The sequence below is a fragment of the Lontra canadensis genome, unplaced genomic scaffold, assembly GCF_010015895.1.
Source record: "Lontra canadensis isolate GAN:19392208 unplaced genomic scaffold, GSC_riverotter_1.0 scaffold25, whole genome shotgun sequence".
NCBI lineage: Eukaryota > Metazoa > Chordata > Mammalia > Carnivora > Mustelidae > Lontra > Lontra canadensis.
Window position 1 is genome coordinate 7,252,667 of NW_022631019.1, and position 20,685 is coordinate 7,273,351.

The window sequence follows — 20,685 nt, forward strand, 5'->3', positions numbered from 1 at the left end:
AGCCGAAGGCAGAGACTTTAACCCACCGAGCCACCCAGGCACCCCAGGAAAACCAGTTCTTTAAAAACTGGTAATCAAGTGTTGGTTTTGAAGGGAGTAGTGTCAGGAATGGGTGAGGAGCCTGGGAAGAGATCTTGAGGTCATTTTGTCACCCTTGGGAGGTACACAGTTCTTCTCCACACCTTGTAAACAGTGTCTTCAGGTCATGATCCCTTCCCCATCTGTTTTGCCTTAAAGAGGCATGGCCTTCCTGGCCAGTTTCTTTTCAGCTTCAGGATGAGATGTCAATCCCAGGTCTGTTTTGTTTCTTTCTTTTTTTTTTTTTTTTAAGATTTTATTTATTTATTTGACAGACAGAGATCACAAGTAGGCTGAGAGGCAGGCAGAGAGAGAGGAGGAAGCAGGCTCCCTGCTGAGCAGAGAGCCCGATGTGGGGCTCGATCTCAGGACCCTGGGATCATGACCTGAGCCGAAGGCAGAGGCTTTAACCCACTGAGCCACCCAGGCGCCCGTTTTGTTTATTTCTTTTCAGAGTTTTTCAAAGCCCAGGCCTGGTCCCTCTGTTGCTTGTCGACTGGAGACTGGACTCGTGAATAGTGGCTGTCTTTCCCGCCTGCACTCCCCCCTTCATCCTGGCGCAGGGAAGAAAGTGAAATCGGGGAGCACTCGGATCAGGGGGAATCTAATTCTCTCCGGGTTAAATCTAATCTAATTCTCCCTGGTCACACCCAGGGAGGCTTGCTTCTCTTCCCTTAAGTTCCAAGAAATGTTTTATGGCCTTAACCGCATAATATGCTCGTGCCAGATTGGGACGCGTAGCAGAGGTGATGGTAGGGGGAGGGGACACAACCTCACTCTCTTGTTGGAGGTGCACCGTGCTGGCTGCCGTCAGGCGGAGTGACTAGATAGCACTGATTGGGGGTCAGTTCACCCCTGTGATATATCCCTTATGCAGATTTCCTTTGAAGAGTGAGGAGTCAGGTTCATTAATTAAAGGAGCCTGGCTCGAGCGCCCTGTAATTATAGGTGCTAGAAATCTGAATTTTAAGAGGTCTGTGCAGCTGCATTTTGAAAAATGTTAGGGAGGCACCGAGAAGTACAGGCTGTGGGCAAGAATGTGGCTGAACCAGATTTGGGAGGTTCAGGTTTTGGCAGAATTCCCCTTTAAATTCATATTTATTCTTTTTTTTTTTTTTTTTTTAATGGGAAGCTGAAGCTCTGATTTTTATTTATTTATTATTGTTACTGTGATTATTTTTGGGGATGAAATTTACACCCTGTGACAGGCTGGTATTGTCAGAGTATGGAGGCAAAAATTATAAATTAGAAGACGCTTTGTTTTTAAGGAAGCAAAGGATATCTTTGGGTTCTAGGGATGCAGTGTTTGAAAAAATTAAGTAACTTCTTTCTTGAAATGAGTGAGGGGGAAGGGAACAGGAGGTTATTTTGAATGCGATATATAGAGAGCAGTCCCTCTCTATATGTGCGGGACTCTAGAATCTTTATGCCTCCTTCTTTTCCCCAGAACAGTGTCCCCTCTGCCATAAATCACCTTTTGATGTGAACCCAGAGGTATAAACAGAAAACTTCAGACCTTTGTGGGAAGTCCTGACCTGTCCCTTTTCTTTCTCATTTCCTTAATTATTTGTAGGTTGACCTTTTGCTTTGGGTGGTTTCTCTCTCTCCTTTTTTTTTTTTTTAATTTTTCTGTTTGATTTATAAGGTCTCTTCTTACTTCTTGTTAAAAGCCTTTATTTTGGACCGTGACTGTTTTCATCTCTGTTAATTAACACAGCTAATTTGGAATATGGATAGGAGGAGGAAAATGAAGATGTGTAGGGGTCCCTCACTCACTTCCCCCAAGAAGGAAAGAGGAGGCAGGCGGTGAGTGGGGTCTCACCAGAGACCTGTGCGGCCAAACACGCGGCTCAGACACACAAACCCGAGGCCTCTGTGAGCCTCCTTTGTCCTTACTGGCCGTCTTTTTGGGGGTCTTGCAAACGTTATCCCATTTCATAGTGTGGACCCTGCCTCTCCTTTGGGAATTACAAGAGGCTGAGGAAATATTTTTAATGAATAAATACACACAGATATATATATATATATATATATGTGTATATATATATATAAATATAAATGTTAAAAGATAACCTTCTGTACTCTTTTCTTCCATTCGCTTATGTGCATATACTGGGAAATCTAGTGAACCCATAAACTGTGGAGTAGAACAAAAGTCTCAAAGGCTGTCATTTGCTGCATTTACAATATGCAGATTGCAATTCCAATTAGATTGAAACCTCTATTTAGCAGAGTGGTTTTGTGAAATAAATAACTTTTGAAGAAGGCCTACTACATATAATAAATACCTATTTTTCCTTCACTCGCTGGCATCGAGCTTCCTGCCTTCCAAACACTTGCCCTGAAGTGCTGATTCAGAAGCAGGCGGCATCTTTGGGCTCTTTACAGAAGAAATGCTTCTCCCTTGCTTTCCTGGCACAGGGATTTCATCCTTGATTTACAGGGCTCAGCTTGTTAGCGCCGGCAAAGGGGAGATGGTGTGAAGGTCATTATGTCCGTTTTGTCCTCTTGGAGAGAGAATGAGGGTGTGTGTGTCTCCCTGTGTGCGTGCGGTGGTAGTGGTGGGGTTCTGGTGCCCCCCGCTCTGTCCAAATGAGTCAGCCAAAACTCTTGTGTCTCTTTCCCACCCTCTCTACTACATGTCATCCAACAGGGGGTGAGTGATTTTGAAAGCCTAATTCAGAATTTCAGGAAGAGTAGTGCACCACCTAGTAGAGAGCTTCCTCGTGGCGCCCCCCCTTTCATCCTCCTCCCCTTCTCAGCCCAGGCGTGACAAACTGGCGGGTAATGAACAGATCAGGTCCTCCTATTAGGCAAGTCCCAGGGCTGGAAGCTGCTCTCGCTTTGTGCAGGTCCTTTAGTAGCTCTGCGCTTGTGGGTGGTGGTGCTCTAAGTGGCCCTAGTAGAGGGCAGTGAGTGCTTTGGGGAAAAGCGAACAGAACGCTCTTTGGAAGAGAGAGTGCTTAAAAGGGAGAGAGGGGGGCAGTAGGTGCCCAGCTTGAAAGCACCTGGTGAAAATACTTGGACTTGCACGGTTGCGGTCCTGAACACCGTTGCCTGTCTCAGCATCGGTCCTCTGGGTTATAATAGGATGCCTGATTACACAGAACATTTTGAGGGCCACTTAGTCCCAGGTTGGGCTGTGCATTAGGCGGCTAATCCCTTGCCCTAACGCCGGACTAGAATCGCAAAATTGGAAGTAAGCCGTGTGTTGTCTTCCAGCTTTGGCGGTAAATGATTGTTATAGGTGCTGCCCTGTGTGGCTTTTTCTCAGCTCCCCAACTTCTCTTTTCCCAGTGGAAAGAAAAATTCATTATGAGAGTGTCTTCTTCTACGTACCAGTGACTTTTAAACATGACTTTTCTACTTACCTTATGTGGCTGCTTTTCTCATCTTTGTGATTTGAAATATTGACATGTAGATTAATATAGTAATGTGCAGGGGTTACACATAGGCTCAGGTCCTCGGGCCTGGCATGTTGGAGCAGAAAGAAATACCTAATTGCATCAAAACCACTCTAAGTTCATATATGTGGAACCCATCAAGCTGAAAGCATCCAGACAGCATCTGCTGTTATCAAATCACTCGCGAATCCAGCTAATTAAAATAGAGCTTCATTTTTCTGAACCATTGTTTGGCAGGAATTCGAAACGGGTCTAACCCAATTTCTGCGTGTTTATGAGCCTTTATTATATCAGAGGTACTTTTCTGTAAATGTACAGGGCAGCGTTAAATGAATTGACCCGCGCGGTATTGCTGTAGACGCACTGTGGACTTGCTAATGATCTCTCCTCCAGCTTTCTGGTTTTCAGACAGACTCCGGAAAGCTTCATGCTTGCCTTTTCTATCTTCTGCTCTTTGTCCTCCTCCTACTCTTCTTTTTTTTTTTTTAATTTTCAGTTTTTAGCTTTTACTTTTGACTGTCTTGCTTTTTTTTTTTTTTTTTTTAAACAGGACACACTTTTCATATTTGCTCCCTCAATGTTTGCTTTTTCCATTTCTTCGGTTTTTTTCTTTCTTCCGCCCTTCCTGTTCACCTGTGCTTCCCGGGGATGGGATTTGCGGGCTCTTGATTTCTCGCTGTTCCCTATTCCTTCTTCCCCCTCCCTTGTCTCTCCTCCCATCTCTTGCCTTTGACATTCTCTTCATCGCCTTTCCTGGAACCTTCTCTTTCTCCTTTTTCACCCCCTCCCATTTTTCGCAATAAAACGTTCTTACGCCTTTGTCTCCACATGCAGATGCAGATTAGGGCAGAAAGTCGGTGCCTGTGGAGGTAGAGGCATTGGCTGGTGGGAGGTGATGTCAGCCTGTTTTGTTTCTCTGAATTTGCTTGCATGCTTTATTTTCGGTTTTTAAAAGATTTTTCAAACCACATCTACTCTAGTTTATAGTCTAATAATCTTACTTTGAAGATCAAAAGTGTGGTATAAATGCTAACTTATTCTTCCACGTGACACTTCGGCGCGGCGCGTCTCTCAGCAGCCTTAGTTCCATTTTACAGATGAGGAAGTAGAAACAGGAAAGGTAAGCACCTCTTGGAAAGTTACCAGAGAAGTTGGTGACTGAGTTAGAATTAGAACCAGGTCAAGTTTGGCTCTGCTTTGTTAATGATCCCTCCTTATCAGAGCTTACTCTTTGCCCTGTAAGAGTCCTTTGTAAGAAAGGGCGAGAGGACACTGCTCTGCCTTTTTGCCCTTCTCTTCGTGTTCTTCCTTTTAGCCTTGTGAAGTTTTTTACATTTATAGTCTTTAGACGTTAAATGAATTTCTAGGTAATGCCTGGGAAAGGAGGAGGCCAAACCATTTACGGGCTGGTAAAAACCCATCCCTTACAGTCTTGAAGCAGAGCGCTCACTTTCTGCTTCCAGCAGCTTCCAGTAAGTGGGTCCACGTCACATGCGCTGGCCCCAGTGATCAGAGCATTGTAGGAAGCACTGCCGTATTTGATTGAATTTAGCCATTCGGGAGTGACGTGTATATGAAGTCGTCTCTTGCATTACTGTGGCCTTTATTATTGCTAATGCATTCTGACATTACAGGTGTAGCCTTGGCCCTCCCACAAAGGGCAAGGCTGCTCTTACCAGGCTTAAGAGCAGAATTCATGAAGCTGTTATACAGTGAAACTGGTGTTCACATTTAGTTAATAAGCAGAGTAAGGGAGATGCTTTTATGGAAAAGATAGCCAAGTGACAGAGGCCTTTCCTAATTTCTCACCCAGCATTGTTTCAAAAACTGGATCTGTTATTGTCCTCCTACAGAGAACTGGGGCCGAATGGATAGAAGGCTCAGGAAAGTAGATTTCAGCTCTGTTTAAAGAAGGACTCCTAAGGGGCACCTAGCCTTCTTAGTCAGTAGAGGATGGGACTATTGGTCTCAGGGGTGTGAGTCTGAGCCCCACATTGGATGTAGAGATTACTTAAAAAAAAAAAAAAGGACTCCTGAAAATGAATTGACAGCCTCTTGAGACTGTGTTCTCTTGTTTCTCTTATTTTATCTTTAAGCATTGACGAGGAAGCCCATGATCATTTGTCTAGGTTGTTGAAGAGAGGAGAGTCTTAGATCATATGAGGGACCAGATGGCCCAAGATCCCTTTTGACTCCTTTCCTTCTCCTGGATTGTAACAGCAAAAGCCATATCTCTGCTTGTTGTAGCTGGTTTTGTCAGGGCCTGGTGTGCTGTGTGGAACCGGTGGGTGCTCAGCCACGAGTCATTATTTAGTCTTGGGCTTCCCGCTTCCTAATCTAACTTGAATCAAAACTGTTCTTGTTCAGGAAAACCACCATCTCTTGCTCCCTCCTGGATGAGTCACAGGCACAGTGAGATGGCCATCCAGATCCAAACAAAACACTTTGAAACTTTGGGCTGGGAATGACATAAAATGGGTTATATACTTTCTTACTTTATTAGGCAGAGGATCTGGAATATAATTTAGTCCTCATGACTCAGTATTGTCATTGTAGATATAAATGTTTATACTGTGTTACAAGTGTAGCTCTGCTTTCAAAAACTGTTGGACTGTAGACATGTTGTATGACTCCACCTATGTCGAATGGCCCCCAACTAATAAACTTTGAGTTTTTTATTTGCTTTCTATAGGTGTTTCTTTCTTGACATTTGTTGCTAGACTTCTTCCACGGTCTGGTCTTTGTCCCCTAAGTATATCTCTGTTAGCTAGCTTGTTTCTCTTTTCTCGTTTACAGTATTAAAACTGCAAATGGCTATCAGATAACTAAGCCTGTATGTAAAGTAAGTTGTAAGTAAGTAGTGTGAGTAAAGCTTTGCTAGGTCCAAAATACGTGGAATCTGTCATTTCTTTTTTGACAATGGCGATTTTCACCCCTTTCCTTCTCTCCTTCTTCTCTGTTGGTTTTTTTTACCCCCCCCCCCTTTTTTTTTATTTGGGTGAGATTAAAGAGCTGAGCTCCAGAAGGGTTGGGTCTTATCCTTGATTCTCCTTGACCTGAGCCCGTATTCCAGGGTGAGGTATCAGAACAGGCCTGCTGCCTCTGGGAGTCAGCTGAGAAGTGATAGACTGGATGGCAGAAGGGTCCAGAAGGTGTCTGCGTAAGCTCTCGTTTTACGGAAATGAAGGAATGAATCTACGGCCGGAGTGGGACTTGAGAGGCTGGGTCTCAGGACATGTTAGTGTTAGGGCTGGACTCTGTGTGCAGGTGTCTTGAGACCCAGCCTGCTTTTTGTTCTGCCATCCTACCAGGTTCCGTTCCTTATCAATTTTGAGCAGAACGTGGGTGAATGAGGAAATACTGGGTTTGTGCAAGGTAAAGTTATGGAGAAAACCTCTCTGCTGGCTAGGGGCAGGTTCATATGAAAGTACATAAAACCAAAAATGGTTTCTGTTTGTTGCACTGTTTGGCTGTGTTTGCACTCAAGGCTGATATCGATATTGTAGGAGAAGCTTTAATCCTTTCATTCAAATTTACAAGAAATGCTGTTTCCTTTTAGTTAAAAAAAAAAAAAAAAAGTCCAAGAGAGCATTTGATTTGAGGAACCAAAAGTCTAGAAAATGTATCCGGGAGTCCTCGTCAATTTGGGGCATAATGAAATATAAAAAATACTCAATAAAAGCTCCTTTATTACTTTAACTGTTTAAATGTGGAGTTTTTAGCCATCAGGTTAATGTTTTGGTATCATTTTTTTATTTGATTGTGAGCACTTTTCCAGGTAGCTCTGCCACTCGAGCGCTAATCAGATTCCCACAGATGAATGGTGCTAGCTGCAGTCTGACATCACCGCAGTTTTGCTTCGACATTATTTTATTTGGTTTTCCTGTAAAAGTTAATAACTCTGTGTCCGTGTGTTTAAACAGGCAGGAAGAGGGAGAGAAAGGACAATGAGCAGAGAACGGTGAGCGAGGTCTCAGAAAGCTTCTGCCAGACTGAGGAAATGTAGGGATTTTTGTGATTTCAGAGTATTTCACCCTCCTGGTGGGGTGTGGAGAATCAAGAAGGTTGCAGAGCAAGATGGTAATTCATAATCCTTCAGATAACAAAACGTGAACTTCTCTGTTTCCCAGACAGAGCTGGAAGGAACTGGAAACGAGCTACTGTTGATTTAGAGGGGGAGGAGCAAGGTGCTCAACAGAACTGATTTGCTTAATGGTGAAAATTGTTTAAATGTTGTGTTGATTGTAAGTAAATTAGGTACTCAGTTTAGATGACCAAGATTGGTAAGAACATCAGATGTCGGGTGTAGAGAGCCTCCGTTTGATCTGTCCATCAGAGGTGGGAGGTCTGTAATGAGGGCCTCATGGCCAAGGTGGCTCTGGTGTCTAGTAGGCTTCTCTTGAATCTTTTATCTTTGAAGGTGTATTTTTTTTTTTTATTGGTAGCATTGTTAATAATAGGAATGTTCACCATGTTTAGTGAAAGATAACAGAATGGTTCAAGGCCATGATAATTACCATTTGATTCTTCCTGTGAGCCGTGGATTTCCTTGCTGAGCTAAAAGTTTTTAAATTGGGGCTTATCAGAGGAGGCAACTGGAGTGATAGTGTTTGATTCACACTCTCTTTTCTGAGTGGCCTGTGGGTACGAATCTGACAGTGGGGGTGAGAGTTCCACAGCCCTTGTTTCAGTGCTTCTGGAAGACATAAGAAGAGCGATGCCTTTCTCCCCATCTGTGTCCGAGGCATAGCTTGACTTGCTTCTCTATTCTGTACTCGTGGCGTCGACAAGTTCCTCCTAAAGTCAGCTACAGCAGCATGACCTACATCAGATATCCCTTTCTTAGAAGATAGAAGCTGGCCACCAAGTTTCTTATCTCTCATGGATGACAGATAGCCAGAGTCGGTTCTACCGATGTGGCCCATCTCTGTGGACAGCCTATTCCTGTCTGCTCTCTGGGGCTCATGTGCTTGGGGAGGAGGGTGCTTTTCCTCTGAGAGGAGCTGATTTCATTTCACTCGTTTCTAGAAACTGTTTCTAATCCCTATCATCTTACTATAAATTTGAAGATTTTTGAGTCTGCCAGTATAAGGAATCATACTTTTGGATCTCATAGTTTTATTTTTTTCCTCTTAGGCTATAAAAGAACCTAAACTAAGAGCAGAAACTAGGACTTGGTGGTCTTCTGTTAGTGCAGATGTTAACTGTTTACTTACCTGGGCTCTCCAGCGGATGTAAGGGTGATTTAAAGGCTTTCCGTGTTTGTCATTTTATATTTATTTATTCATTGGTATGCAAAATATTTTACATTTAAAATAAGATTTATCTGTTTATTAGAGAGAGAGCGAACATGAGCAGGAGGGGCAGAGGGAGAGGGAGGGGGACTCTGAAGCAGACTCTGTGCTCGGGGTTCGATCTCATGACCCTGAGATCATAACCTGAGCCAAAAACCAAGAGTCAGAGGCTTAACTGACTGTACCACCTGGGCAGCCTGTATACAAGATATTTCAAATAACACACTATCCGGTTAAGCAATATCCAGTCTCAAGGCCAAGGCTATTGCACGTGAGTTAGAATGGAGTCCAGGCGGCCCAGCTGAAAATTCCTCTTTTCTTTCTTTCTTTTTTCTTTTGTTGTTTTGGAAGAGTACAGATTAATTCAGTAGGTTAACTAGGGAATGCTCCATGTAAAGAGGGCAGATGAAGTACAAAAGCAAAAAAGTACAGCATAATGTCACAGTGTGGAAAGAGCTAGACCTTGTCTCTCCTTTTGTGTGTTGCATCGCACTAAAGAAGAGCTAGAGGCATACTTGCTTCTGTTATGAAAACAGTTTTCTCTCTTCTTTTACTGCTGTCCGTCGTCTGTCTGCTTATTTGCTCAGTCCCAGTACACGTGTATAGTGGTACCAGGACTGTTGACTTGCACTCCCCGGGAAACAACTGTGTTAACCACACGTCAGTGCTTACGTATGGTTCCTTTAGTCCTCAGACTACAGTCTGCACTTGTTTCCTGAGGTACGTTCGTAATTTTCCCCACATGCCCTTCAATGAACTTACGTCCTACACCTGAAACACAGATTCTTTTTTTATTTTTTATTATTTTTTTAATTTTTAAAAAGATTTTATTTATTTATTTGACAGAGATCACAAGTAGGCAGAGAGGCAGGCAGAGAGAGAGGGGGAAGCAGGCTCCCGGCAGAGCAGAGAGCCTGATGTGGGGCTCTATCCCAGAACCCTGAGATCATGACCTGAGCCGAAGGCAGAGGCTTTAACCCACTGAGCCACCCACGCACTCCCGCCAGATGCTTTTTTTAAAATAAATTTTTACCCCCTTCACCCATTTCTTCTATCCCTCAGCCCCTGTCTCTGGCAACTACTAATCTGTTCTCCCTATCTATGAGCTTGTGGTGGTGGTGGTGTTGCTTTTGTTTTAAGATTTTATTTATTTATTTGAGCAGCGGGGAGGGACAGAAGGAGAGGGCGAGGGAATCCCAAGCAGACTCCCTGCTGAGTGTGGAGCCCAACAGGGGGCTCCCTGCCACCACCTTGAGACCCTGACCTAAGCAGAAACCAGGAGTCCGACGCTTAACTGACTAAGCCACTCAGGCGCCCCTTATTTGTTTTTTTTGTCTTTTTTTTTTTTAAATTCCACATATAACAGAGATTATATGGTATTTGTCTTTGTCTGACTTCACTTGGCATAATACCCTTCAAGTTCTTCCAGGTTGTCACAGATGGCAAGATTTTGTTCTTTTCTTTTATGGCTGTATAATACTCCTCCATGTGTGTGCACTTGTGTGTGGGGGGGGCAGGGAGAGAGAAGGAGAAAGAGAGAAAGGAAGAACACACGTAATAATTTCTTTATCCATTCACCCATTGGACATTTAGGTTGTTTCCATAGCTTGGCTATTGTAAATAATGCCATTTGTCATTTTAAATTCTTTTCTTGCTGTCTTTGCATTCAAACTGTTTCTAGGCTATGTCTGTTTCTATTGTATTCAAATCTATTTTTTAACATTATGTCTTTCTAGTTTTTTTGTAGCATGTCTGGTAGGAGTGTTTTTTAGTGATGCCTCAAAGGTTTTAGTGTTGTGTTGTATGTGGGGTGACTGTAGACAGAATTTTTTGGTCCAGAGCTTTTCTTCCGTGGAATCCAGGAGCCCATCTCATTGCCCTCCGAGCCCAAGGTGCTAAGCCAACCTAAAGGGGCCCTGTCCTGCACCGCCTGATGGTCATCCGTTTGGTGTCCAGCCTCTACCATCTCTATCTATGCCATAACCTTTGTCCCCTTTCTAGTCGTCCCACATCTCGATAATGCATGACCGGAGAGAGCTTTGCCAATCTCCGTGTGGCCCCGACGTCAAAAGTAGGGGGACTTGAGGCACATCTGAGAAGTAGTGGTGTTGGGGAGCCGTAACCTTCAGAAAACAGAAAATTCAGCCTGCGGGGGTGGAGAGGCACAGGGAAGCAGAAGCAGTGGTATCATTAGGAAGGTCCTGGGGACTGAGTGCTACGTATTTTTAGTGTTGGAGTCACCGGCCACCGTCACTGAGTGAGCTCACAGTTCTCCTAGGGAGCATCTTGGACACTGAGTCATTACATTCCTTTGGAGTGATTCAACTCAACAGCTTGACACCTTCATTAATTTTACAACACGAAGCCTCGGTGCTCTCTGCTTCCTCTTTAGCGGCGCAGGAAATTAGAGGAATATAGAAAATGCAGAACCTAGGGAAACTGGCAGAAGGAGCAGTCAAGGAGCTGTTGAAAGACACCGTGTTAAGGAATTGAACTCCTTGCCTTTTCTTGGTATCTCTTGGGACCGAGCACCCAACTCTTGCCACACATCTCTGGCACATAAACCTTTTATTTCTGTTCCTGGCACGCCGGCTGGACCTCCGACTTGCAGCCAGCTCGTTTGCCTTCTGCGCTGAGGTCACTGCTACCGTGATCCGTGTATAATGGCATTTTCCTCCTCTTTTCAGTATGGAGGCTATTACAGTTTCTTCTCTAAGCAGGACTTCAAACAATTTGCTGCCAGTTGGATTTCAAAGCCAAGGAAAAGGCAAATGTCATCCTTTTTTCCTCCCCTCTTTGGGTAACTGCTTTGTTGGTTGCATCAAAAATTAGAGGGGCTGCTATCTAAATTCAGGTGGGGAATGCATGGGGACAAGGCATTTAAATTTGCTTTTCTTTCTCCCTGAAGGAGAAAATTCTTTTCCTTCTCAACCTTTCCTAAAAAGGAACTTTGATCTTCTCAACCCAGAAGCCAGGGTTTTCATTTCCTCTCCGGCAAGCGGCAAGCGTGTGCACTCCGGCCCTGTGTGCGGCAGGCATGGTGACAGGCGAGCTGGCGGCCAGCTCCTGCCTCAGCTCTGCGGCCAGCTCCCCGTGGGCTGCAGGCTGGCACCGGAGTACCCTCCAGAGTCACCCTCGCGCCCTGAAATCACTGTCACTTGATAGTAAACCACGCACGTTGGCTTGAGATGCTTTTTATTTCCACACACATTTCTGGAAGAACTAGTTTAATCAAATAACAAAACAATGACATGGTGACAGACAGTTCATGCAATATTTTTAACTCGGGCCAAGAAGAAAAATGTAAATGCAGAGGTATTTCACTTTGAAAGGTAGTTTTGGTGCACACGACGTTGCCACTTTTCATAAAGGCTTTTACTACATATATCAGTGTGTTTTAAGAGAGACTAGGGTCAATAATGCGTGCTTTGGAATTCCCTAAATATAGATTTACACAGCAGACCTTAAAAATATTATGTTCTATCATGTCAACTCTCATGCACTCCTACCAGATACATTTTATTTCTTTAATGTGAAAAACAAAAGGACAGAGGAAAGTAAAACAAAGGAAATTAGGGCCCACAAGCTTAATTAGTATAGGGTTGGAACCCAAATCAACAATGGGAAGGACACAGTGACAAAAACCAGGAAATTCCAAGTTGAAAGAGAAGCTCCTTCCTTTAACTCCTTGAGTGCTAGGGCGCTTGCTAGCGTACTCCTTGCCCAGGTGCAGGAGGCTGGCTCTAGTACAACGCACTGTCTTTAGCTTTGAACTTCCTGGCTTTTGTTGACTTCCCCCTCTCCTTTCCCCCCTTGATGTAAATGAAACATACCTGTGTGTGTGTGTGTGTGTGTGTGTGTGTGTGTTAACTGTAGATAAATGGGCTAGAAGTACCTCTTGATTTTGTAACCCTCAGAGAAGGAGAAAGAGTGAAAAAAAAAATTCCTGTCACTGTCATCTGTTCATTTTTAATGAGCAATTTTAAAAAATTGAAAATAAAAGAGGAAAATGAATAGGTGTTGAACCAGCCCGTGATATGTAAATGCCAACTAGTAATTACCTAAAACCTCAATTTTCATTCTGTTTCATCTTGCAAAACATTTCATTTTCCCTGAGTGAAAACACTTCACTGGGGCTGTGCGAGTCAGCGGGGCGGCTGCCCCTGGCCTGCGCGGCCGCCGGCTCCGGCTAGGGGGCACTTTGGCTCTGCGCTTGGGCTGCCCGAGCAGCGCGTCCACCTCAAGGTTATTCCCCTCTTGCCATTCCAGTGGTTTTGCTCCGTGCGTTCCGTGGCGCCCCTCCCCCCGCTCCCACTGTCTGGTTTGGGGAGCCTCGTTCCTCCTTGTCCTTGCACGGACGGGATCGTATTGAATTTTGGCTGACCGAGCCTTCCTGTGCATATTAACTTTCCCCTCACCTGCCTGCGAGCCCCTCGGCTTCCGAGGGGCACCTCGCACTCTTCCGAGCGGCTTTTCTGCCAGGCCCCCTTCCTCCCTGTGGGATTTCAAACGCAGCAGTCTCAGTTTTTATGTTTACTGCTGCTGCTTTTTCTTCTTTCTTTTCATTTGGGCGACTGGGGGGAGGATGGGGGGCGGCCCCCCTGGTTCTGAGCTCACACGCGTTTGCTCCCGTGCCGTACTTAGAATGAGGGTTCTGACATTTCTTTTGCGGGCTCATAGATTTCCTTTTGTTGTGGTCTAGGATCTGACCCCTGGTGGGTGCATTCGCGCAGCGTCTCTCTGTGTGGCTCATGGGTGCCCCTGCTCCTAGGGCCGTTACCCTTCTCAGCCCCTTCCCTAGCTAGAAGGAGAGCAAGGAGGCTTGAAAGAGCCTGAGATGGGCGGCTGCAGATTAGAGAAGATTCTGGATGCCGAGAGCCAGAATTATGTTGTCCTAGGACCCTGGATCTCAGAGTGCTTTGCCTGGAATCTCAAGGAACACGGCCTCTTTAGTGAGATATATAGCTTCATAATTAGCCCGTTGCATTTTTTCACGAGTGCTAGCATCAGCGTTCTACGATGTGTTTCTCTGATTAACAGCTGCTTTGCAACTATTTCCTTGTGCCACCGATGACCATATTTGTCAAGGAACTCCTGACAGAGTACTGATTTCTTACTAAAATGCAGCATTTCTGTTTGAAGAGGGTGCTCTCATTCTCAGCGCTACTCAGCTTTTAAAGTCAGTCCTTGTTAAAACTCCACTTGGCTTTGGTCTAACGCTTGTTAACAGGATTCTGGGTATCTACCTACTTCAGAGCTCGAGCATAGGAACCTTTCACAGCAATTTAATCTTCTGAGCAGCGCACGTGCGGCCGCGCAGCCTCGGGAGTGGGGTTTCCGGGCCGCACATCGGTCATTTCTTTTGCCCTCTGGTTGTGATCTCTCTGGGTTAAAAAGGACTTGGCTTTGGTTGTTGGTGTCATTAATTTTTGAATATTTTTAATATTTTAAAATGGCTAATGAAGGCTCACAGTTTAGGAGATAGATGTGTATGTAGCACACAGGAGTGCTGGAGTTGGTGGCATTCCAAATAAGTGTCACTGGAGACAATGCATCCGGTTTACATGTCAGGTGCAAAGTGCTCAGGCTTCCTCACACCCCAGGCTCGTTATTAGGCAAGCTCTGTTCTCCCGTCCCCCTGGTGCAGAAAATAAAGTGTGCGTTCTGAAGATCACAGTGTGCAGGTCTTTTGTAGGAGAGTGGGAAACACATAGGAAGCACCTCTCCAGCGAGGACTGCCAGAACCTTGATTCTTCTCACCAGGGATTACTTACCCTACACAGTGCATTTAACAGCCCATAGTTCATTGTAGAGAGCCTCTGAGTATACCATATTCCATTGATTTACAGTGACAAATCCTGGGCTCTCAAAGAGGGATCTCGCGATTGGCCGATCATCTGGGGTCCATAGGGACGTTCAGCCCCAAGTACCCTCTTCCTCCTGGATGCAGCGGTCCCTCTGGCATGTCCAGTGTGGAGGTGGGCAGTCACTTTAATGGCAAACAGGGAAAATGACTAAATCTCACTAAGACTGAGGAGTTGGTGATGCCAGGATGGTTTTTATTTTGCTTTTTGGGGTAGGGAGGCAGAAGATAGGGTCACAGGAATAGGAGTGGCAAGAAACTTTGCTTCTGTTTTCTTCTGAGTTTGTCACCTGTATTTTTGTGACTCCAGCTCCTGGTAATTCAAGGTGCATTCATTAGGAACTCTCGGTGCAAGAGGATGGGAAAGGAACGCTGATTCCACGTTTCTCGTGGGCTCAACAGTGAGTGGCTTCCCACAGCGGCATCAGGTGCTTTGCACCAGACTTTTCCCTGGCTTGCTGCACTCCCACAACATGTGCAATAAAGTTCCTGTCTCCGTTTTACATCTTTGACATTGAGGCGGAAGATTTGGCCTGAATTTATGTTATTTAGTTGGGCACAAATATAACCCATGAATAGTCACATTCATCTCCTAATTAGAAAATCAAACGATAATACAGGACAGGCTGCAGGCACCCCATCACGGCGGCCAACAAAAGCATGCTGTGTGTGTTGGGCCTCTGCAGAGGAAGAGTCAGTTGAGTTGCTTCATGAAGTTAATGAAAAGTGTCCAACAATGGGTGAATGAAAGATGCGGCGAGCAGCACTGGCAGTTATTAGTGTGCTAAAATCTTCGCATTGTGGGTAAAGATTTGGGGGAAATCTTGGGCCATCTGTAGATGAATCAGCGGCCATATAAAATTCCAGATTGGACAGGCCTTTTCCAAAACCCTTTTGTGGCGCCAGGGCCTCAGGCGGCGGGGTGGGGTCGGGGGACGGGGGCAGTAAAGAGTAGCCAAAGAAATAATCAGTGAAGGCAGAGGGAGGTTTTCCCGTGTTCACACTTACACGGAGCTGCTTCTCTGGGTATCTTTCTTATTCAGCACATTATGTTGAGGCTGTTAGTTTGGATGCTTTATATTTTTGCGTCTGGCGTAGCGATACCGCCGCTGTTAAATGTGTGATTTGCCTGTCGCCTGCATTTTCAGACAAAGATCAAGAGGAACATAAACAAGCCCCAAATATACTTTATGTAGGTGTTTGGCAGTATGATTTTATATGGCTTGAAATTAGTGAATGGAAACTTTAAAAGAAATTGTTCATATTTTTGCAAGTTTGAAGTGTGCCGGGACTTTGTCAAATTCCCGTTAAAATAAATACGTCAATTTCATCTCCCTTCTGAATTCATTTATCTTGCTTTTTTAAAAGGTGTTTTCTACTTTACCTGATGTTTAAATTGGATTCGCTCGTTTATGCTGTTCTTTGCTATATCCCCCACGTTTTTCTTAAATGAATTACTAATGACAGAGCACTCCATCATTCCCTCTCTACAGCCACTTTAAGGAAAGCATGGTGATCTAAACCTTTTAACCTATTAAAGATGATTTTTCCCAATTGAATCAGACCCACCACAGGTGTAATAACTAATCATTTAAACTACACCTGCTATTATGTATTTTTAAGCCATTATGCGTGTTGGATAGATGATAATTCATGTTTATTGCATTGTCCGATGGATCCGTTTTGCCTACACTAGGCTGATTAATGTATTTAAAGAAATAAGAGATGCAATTTTTAAAAAAAAATTGATGGAATGCGCCAAGCACTGCATTGAGTGCACCATTAAACCCATCAGAACTTTGCTCTCTGACCAGAAATGCATATACCAAGGACTATATTAAAAAAGCAAGGTGAAACCTGTGCATTTTAGTGGTGGGATTCTGTTTTCTTTCTCTGTCATGGAAAATTTTGGAAGGATGAAGGAAAGGTCGATGCTTCTATGGGTAAATGAGAGGAGCCGTGCCGTTAATATCTGCTGCTTAAGGCCCGCTCATCCACATTCCCTCTGACACCTGGTGCACACGCCAGCGCGTGCACTCTCTGCCGCATGATACTGGTGCCGTAATTGTCTTGTGTGTAGAAGGTGTGTTTTTCCTCCAGAGGAAGAACAGTCATCCTTGAGCCATGTGAGCCAGGCCGATGGCCACTGACCCCGTGGGGCCTGTGACTGTGTAGCTGTCCACTCCTTCCTGGACATGGGCCTCTCTTCCTCTTGTCTCTCACCTTCCTCCTTCCCCACATCCTCTCCCCACTTCTCCTCTCCCCACTTCTGCCTCCCCTTCTGGTCCAGCTCCTCTGCTTTCTCTGCCTGTCCCATGGCCACCTTCTCCCCTGTCGCTCTGTCCTCCTCCCCTCTTCTGTTTTCCGCTTCTTTCTCTCCCTTCTCCCATCGATTCATTAAAATGCACCCATTTTGTCGATGTCTATCAGATTTTTCTTAGATTTGGTACCACCCGAGGGGGGTACATGCGGAATCTGGAGCATCGGTTCCTCTCTGGTCCAGAGCTGGTTGGCTACCACCGCAGCTCATGATGGGTGCTAAGAGGTTTGCAGTGCTGGACGGATTACAGCCAGTCTCCAGGAACATGAATGTGTCCTATCGCCGCTGGGCCTGCATCTGAAGGTCTGGGACACCTGAATTCATCCTTCAGGGTGAATGTCTCGGGCAGCCTCCAATAGAGGGATTACAGGGGAAGGTACATAAGGGAATTGACCTGGCTTCCCTCCCCCGCATTTATCCTCATATCTTTTGTTACCAGAGAGGTCTGGCTGGTCTCAGGATTAAATTCATATAAAATATGAGGGGAATACTTGTGAGTTGTCGTCCTTTGATAGTCACAGTACTTCGTGTTGAGTCTCTGGGTAGCTGCCACCCTGAGTCTGAAGGATCTTAGAAAAGTTCCTTATATTTGGTCCCTTACAAATGTTTTCTTTCAACAGCTTGGGAGTGAACGCCGGGGTCTGTTGACTTTACCTGTAACGCGAGAGTGTATTATTCTTTTGGTGTTGATGAGATGAGTAATGCCAGTCATTTAAAATGGCCCCTTTCCTCTGTGGGGCAGGTTGTCATGTCCCACCCATTGCAGTAGTGCCTGGGATGGAGCACACACAAGTGATGTGCAAAACACATGCCTCGTGTGTGCCGAGTGGCGCGAAGGCTAATACCTTCAGTGGTTTTCCTTCCACCCCTTCCTTGGCTTATTTGCAGATATGAAGATTTCATTAAATAATATCATTACCAGAGATGGGGGAGCATCTGTCAGTCTGTCAGCTTTTAGCCATGAAACTCCAAACTTTGTCCTTTGAAGTCTCTTCAGTATCTAGCTCCGTTGCATAAGAGGGACCAGCGCGAATGGCCGTGTGCGTCGTCTCTTATGTAATCCTTCCCAGCCGGTCTGTGCTCAGCACTTTGCCAGGCTCTGTGGAGGCAGCTTGGTCTCTTCTCCTCCGATGCTTGCAGTGTAGTTGGGGAGGCAGCCTGAACATTAGAAGACAGTATAATTATGTCTTCAATTATATGGTACACACTACGAGCATTAAAGAATTTAAGAAAAGAGGGAGATCAGAGATGGCTTGCTTACTTAGGGAAGGCTTCGCGGAGTTAGCACAGCTATAAAAGGGCCGTGCTGGTGTGCATGTGTGTGTGTGTGTGTGTACATGTGTACGTGTGTGTGTGTGTGTGATGTTTAAACTGGTAGAGGCGAGAAGAGAGACCTTTTAGAACAAGGGCATAGCGCGAGCGCAAGGATCGTGACATGGATGAACATCGCCAGGAGAGGCTACCTGCCGAGGAGCAGGAACATTCAGCTTGAACAGGGAGAAAAGGAAAAGATTATGGCAGGTCTTAAAAGCTAGGCTGAGGGGATTAGGTTTGATAGAAACAGATACAGGAAGCCAGTGGGAACTGACATAGTCTCTTATTTAGGTAGATTTTCAATGTGAGAAACAACTGATTATATATTTGACCACAGTGCTGTGCTTATTTCTGTGGACCTAGGATAAACTGGTGGGATTTTTAATCATGAAATTCAGACTATTGAAGTTTACTTTTCTCTCTCTTTTATCTCCCTGACCAGATTGCCACAGCAGTGAAGTTTCTACAGAATTCCCGGGTCCGCCAGAGCCCACTTGCAACCAGGAGAGCATTTCTTAAGAAGAAAGGTACAGGTTCCCCATGGCCGTGCAGCGTGGCCTGCAGAAAGGGACTGGGGACGGGACAGATGGAAACCCTGGTGTTGCTGGAGGGACCTTCCGTAGCTGTCCCATTGGTGTGGGGGTGAGGGGAGCCCCCTCAGTGGGAATGCAGGCTTCTCTCCTTACAGTGGAGCAGAGAGACGATACTGTCTGGATGACCCGGCACCAGATGTAAGGCCAACAGCTTAGCCCAGGACAGCCCGGCATGGGCAGCAAGAAGAGGCCCACTGGATAAGACCGGAGGACTCCTGCTTCTGGTCCGTTCCTCTGCTAATACGACCCAGGCTACACAGAGACTAGCTTTAGGTTAGGAGGTCGGCTGCCTCAGTAAAGAATCAGGAAGAAAGAAATTGAAGGACGAGGGAAATGAGATGACTAAACAAGGTCAGGTTAAGGTCAAGCTTGGGGTCAGTCTGATTTACGGATTGAAGTGGTAAATTACTGGTTTTATGGTATTTCTGTAAGCAGGGATTAAATGGGTCTTGACAAATTCAATATTGTCCAAAGCAGAAAGAATCTCTTCTGGCTCTGTTGCAATTTAGGATTTTTTCTTGTTCTGTAAAATAGAAAGCAGACCCCACAACAAACAAAAAAAGGAATGTGACTTTTTTACTCTTTGAACATCTGATTTTCTAGAAAGCTGGAAAGTTATATAAAGGCTCTTATACACTATGGTGGGGGGAGCGTTTTCTTCCTCCTCCTCCTCCTCCCCCTCCCCCTGCCCAGCCCTGGCAAACAAAACTCTCTTTCCTTCAGGAGCTGGAATGTCAGCTTCAGAATTCGAGGTTGTGAGCTTTAAGTCAGCCGTGGGTGGCTGGAATAGAAGACGGAGTGGTTTGGTGGTGTTTCCTCCATCTGCCCCATGGCATCCCACTGCAGAGATGCTCGCAGGACCATGTCCCAGGCCTGCACCCTTGGGGTCGGGGCAGAACGAGCCTGAAGCTCTCCATTTGCAGGCATCTGTTCAGAGGTAGCCTTAGGGCTGGCCTCTGCGACGGAGTTGGTGAGGGGCGCTGTGCATTTGCAGGCGGCATCGCGCTCGCCCCCATCAGTGGGAGGTTATTACAATTTGGAGTGTGTTGGCCGGCCTCTCTACTCCGCAACCATCATGCCATAAAAGAGTTTTTCCTTGAAATATGTGTACCTATGGGGAGTAATTAATCATAAAAGCTTGGGGATTTCAGCTCTCTCATCAAAGCATCGAAGCCAGGGAAAGCTGAGCCTAAAAGCTGTGCTGATTACCCGGGGTAACCTGAGACAGAATCTATGGTTGCCGAGAGATCCTCTGCCCCAGTATATTGTGCGGTATTATAACTGCCTGATCTTCTCTCCCACTGACAATGACCAGTTATTCCTCATTTTCTCTCAAACGCAGCTGGGTTAGAATTTCATTTGCAGAAGGTATTTAGAGCAATTTAGAGACAAATGTCTCTGGTGTTTGCTCGGCACTTCCCCACCGCAGGCTTTGCTGAGCAGTTTTAGTATCGGGAGCTCCATCTAATCTGTTTAATTTTAATAAATCCCTGACTGGGAGAGGGAGAGGGAAAAAAGGAGAGAGAGAGAGAAACTCTGGACCAAATAATACTTCTTTTGAGTTAGTTGGCTGATAATTACTGTGGAGAGGAAACTGTTTTGTGCAATTATTATCTGTTGCTCCTTTAAAAATAACACAAAACAAAACTGATCAATTAGTTAACCCATCGAAGAGTGTTTGCCCTACACATGCCCCATTCTGGGTCCCGGGGACTCCGCAGAGAAGAGGGCAGACAGCGACCCTGCCCTCGCCGGGCTGACATTCTAAGGGGAAGGCAGACATTTAACCAATGAGAAAACAAGATCATAGTATGTAGAG

General features: G+C 45.3%; 1 protein-coding gene across 2 annotated transcripts in view; it reads left to right on the plus strand.

The window, feature by feature from the left end:
* Nucleotides 1-20,685, plus strand: part of PEX14 (peroxisomal biogenesis factor 14) — a 135,682-nt gene that overhangs the window by 30,653 nt on the left and 84,344 nt on the right. For both annotated transcript variants that reach the window (XM_032863379.1, XM_032863380.1), the window contains exon 3: nt 18,716-18,800. In XM_032863379.1, coding sequence (XP_032719270.1) covers nt 18,716-18,800 — 85 coding nt within the window. The remainder of the gene's footprint in view (nt 1-18,715; nt 18,801-20,685) is intronic.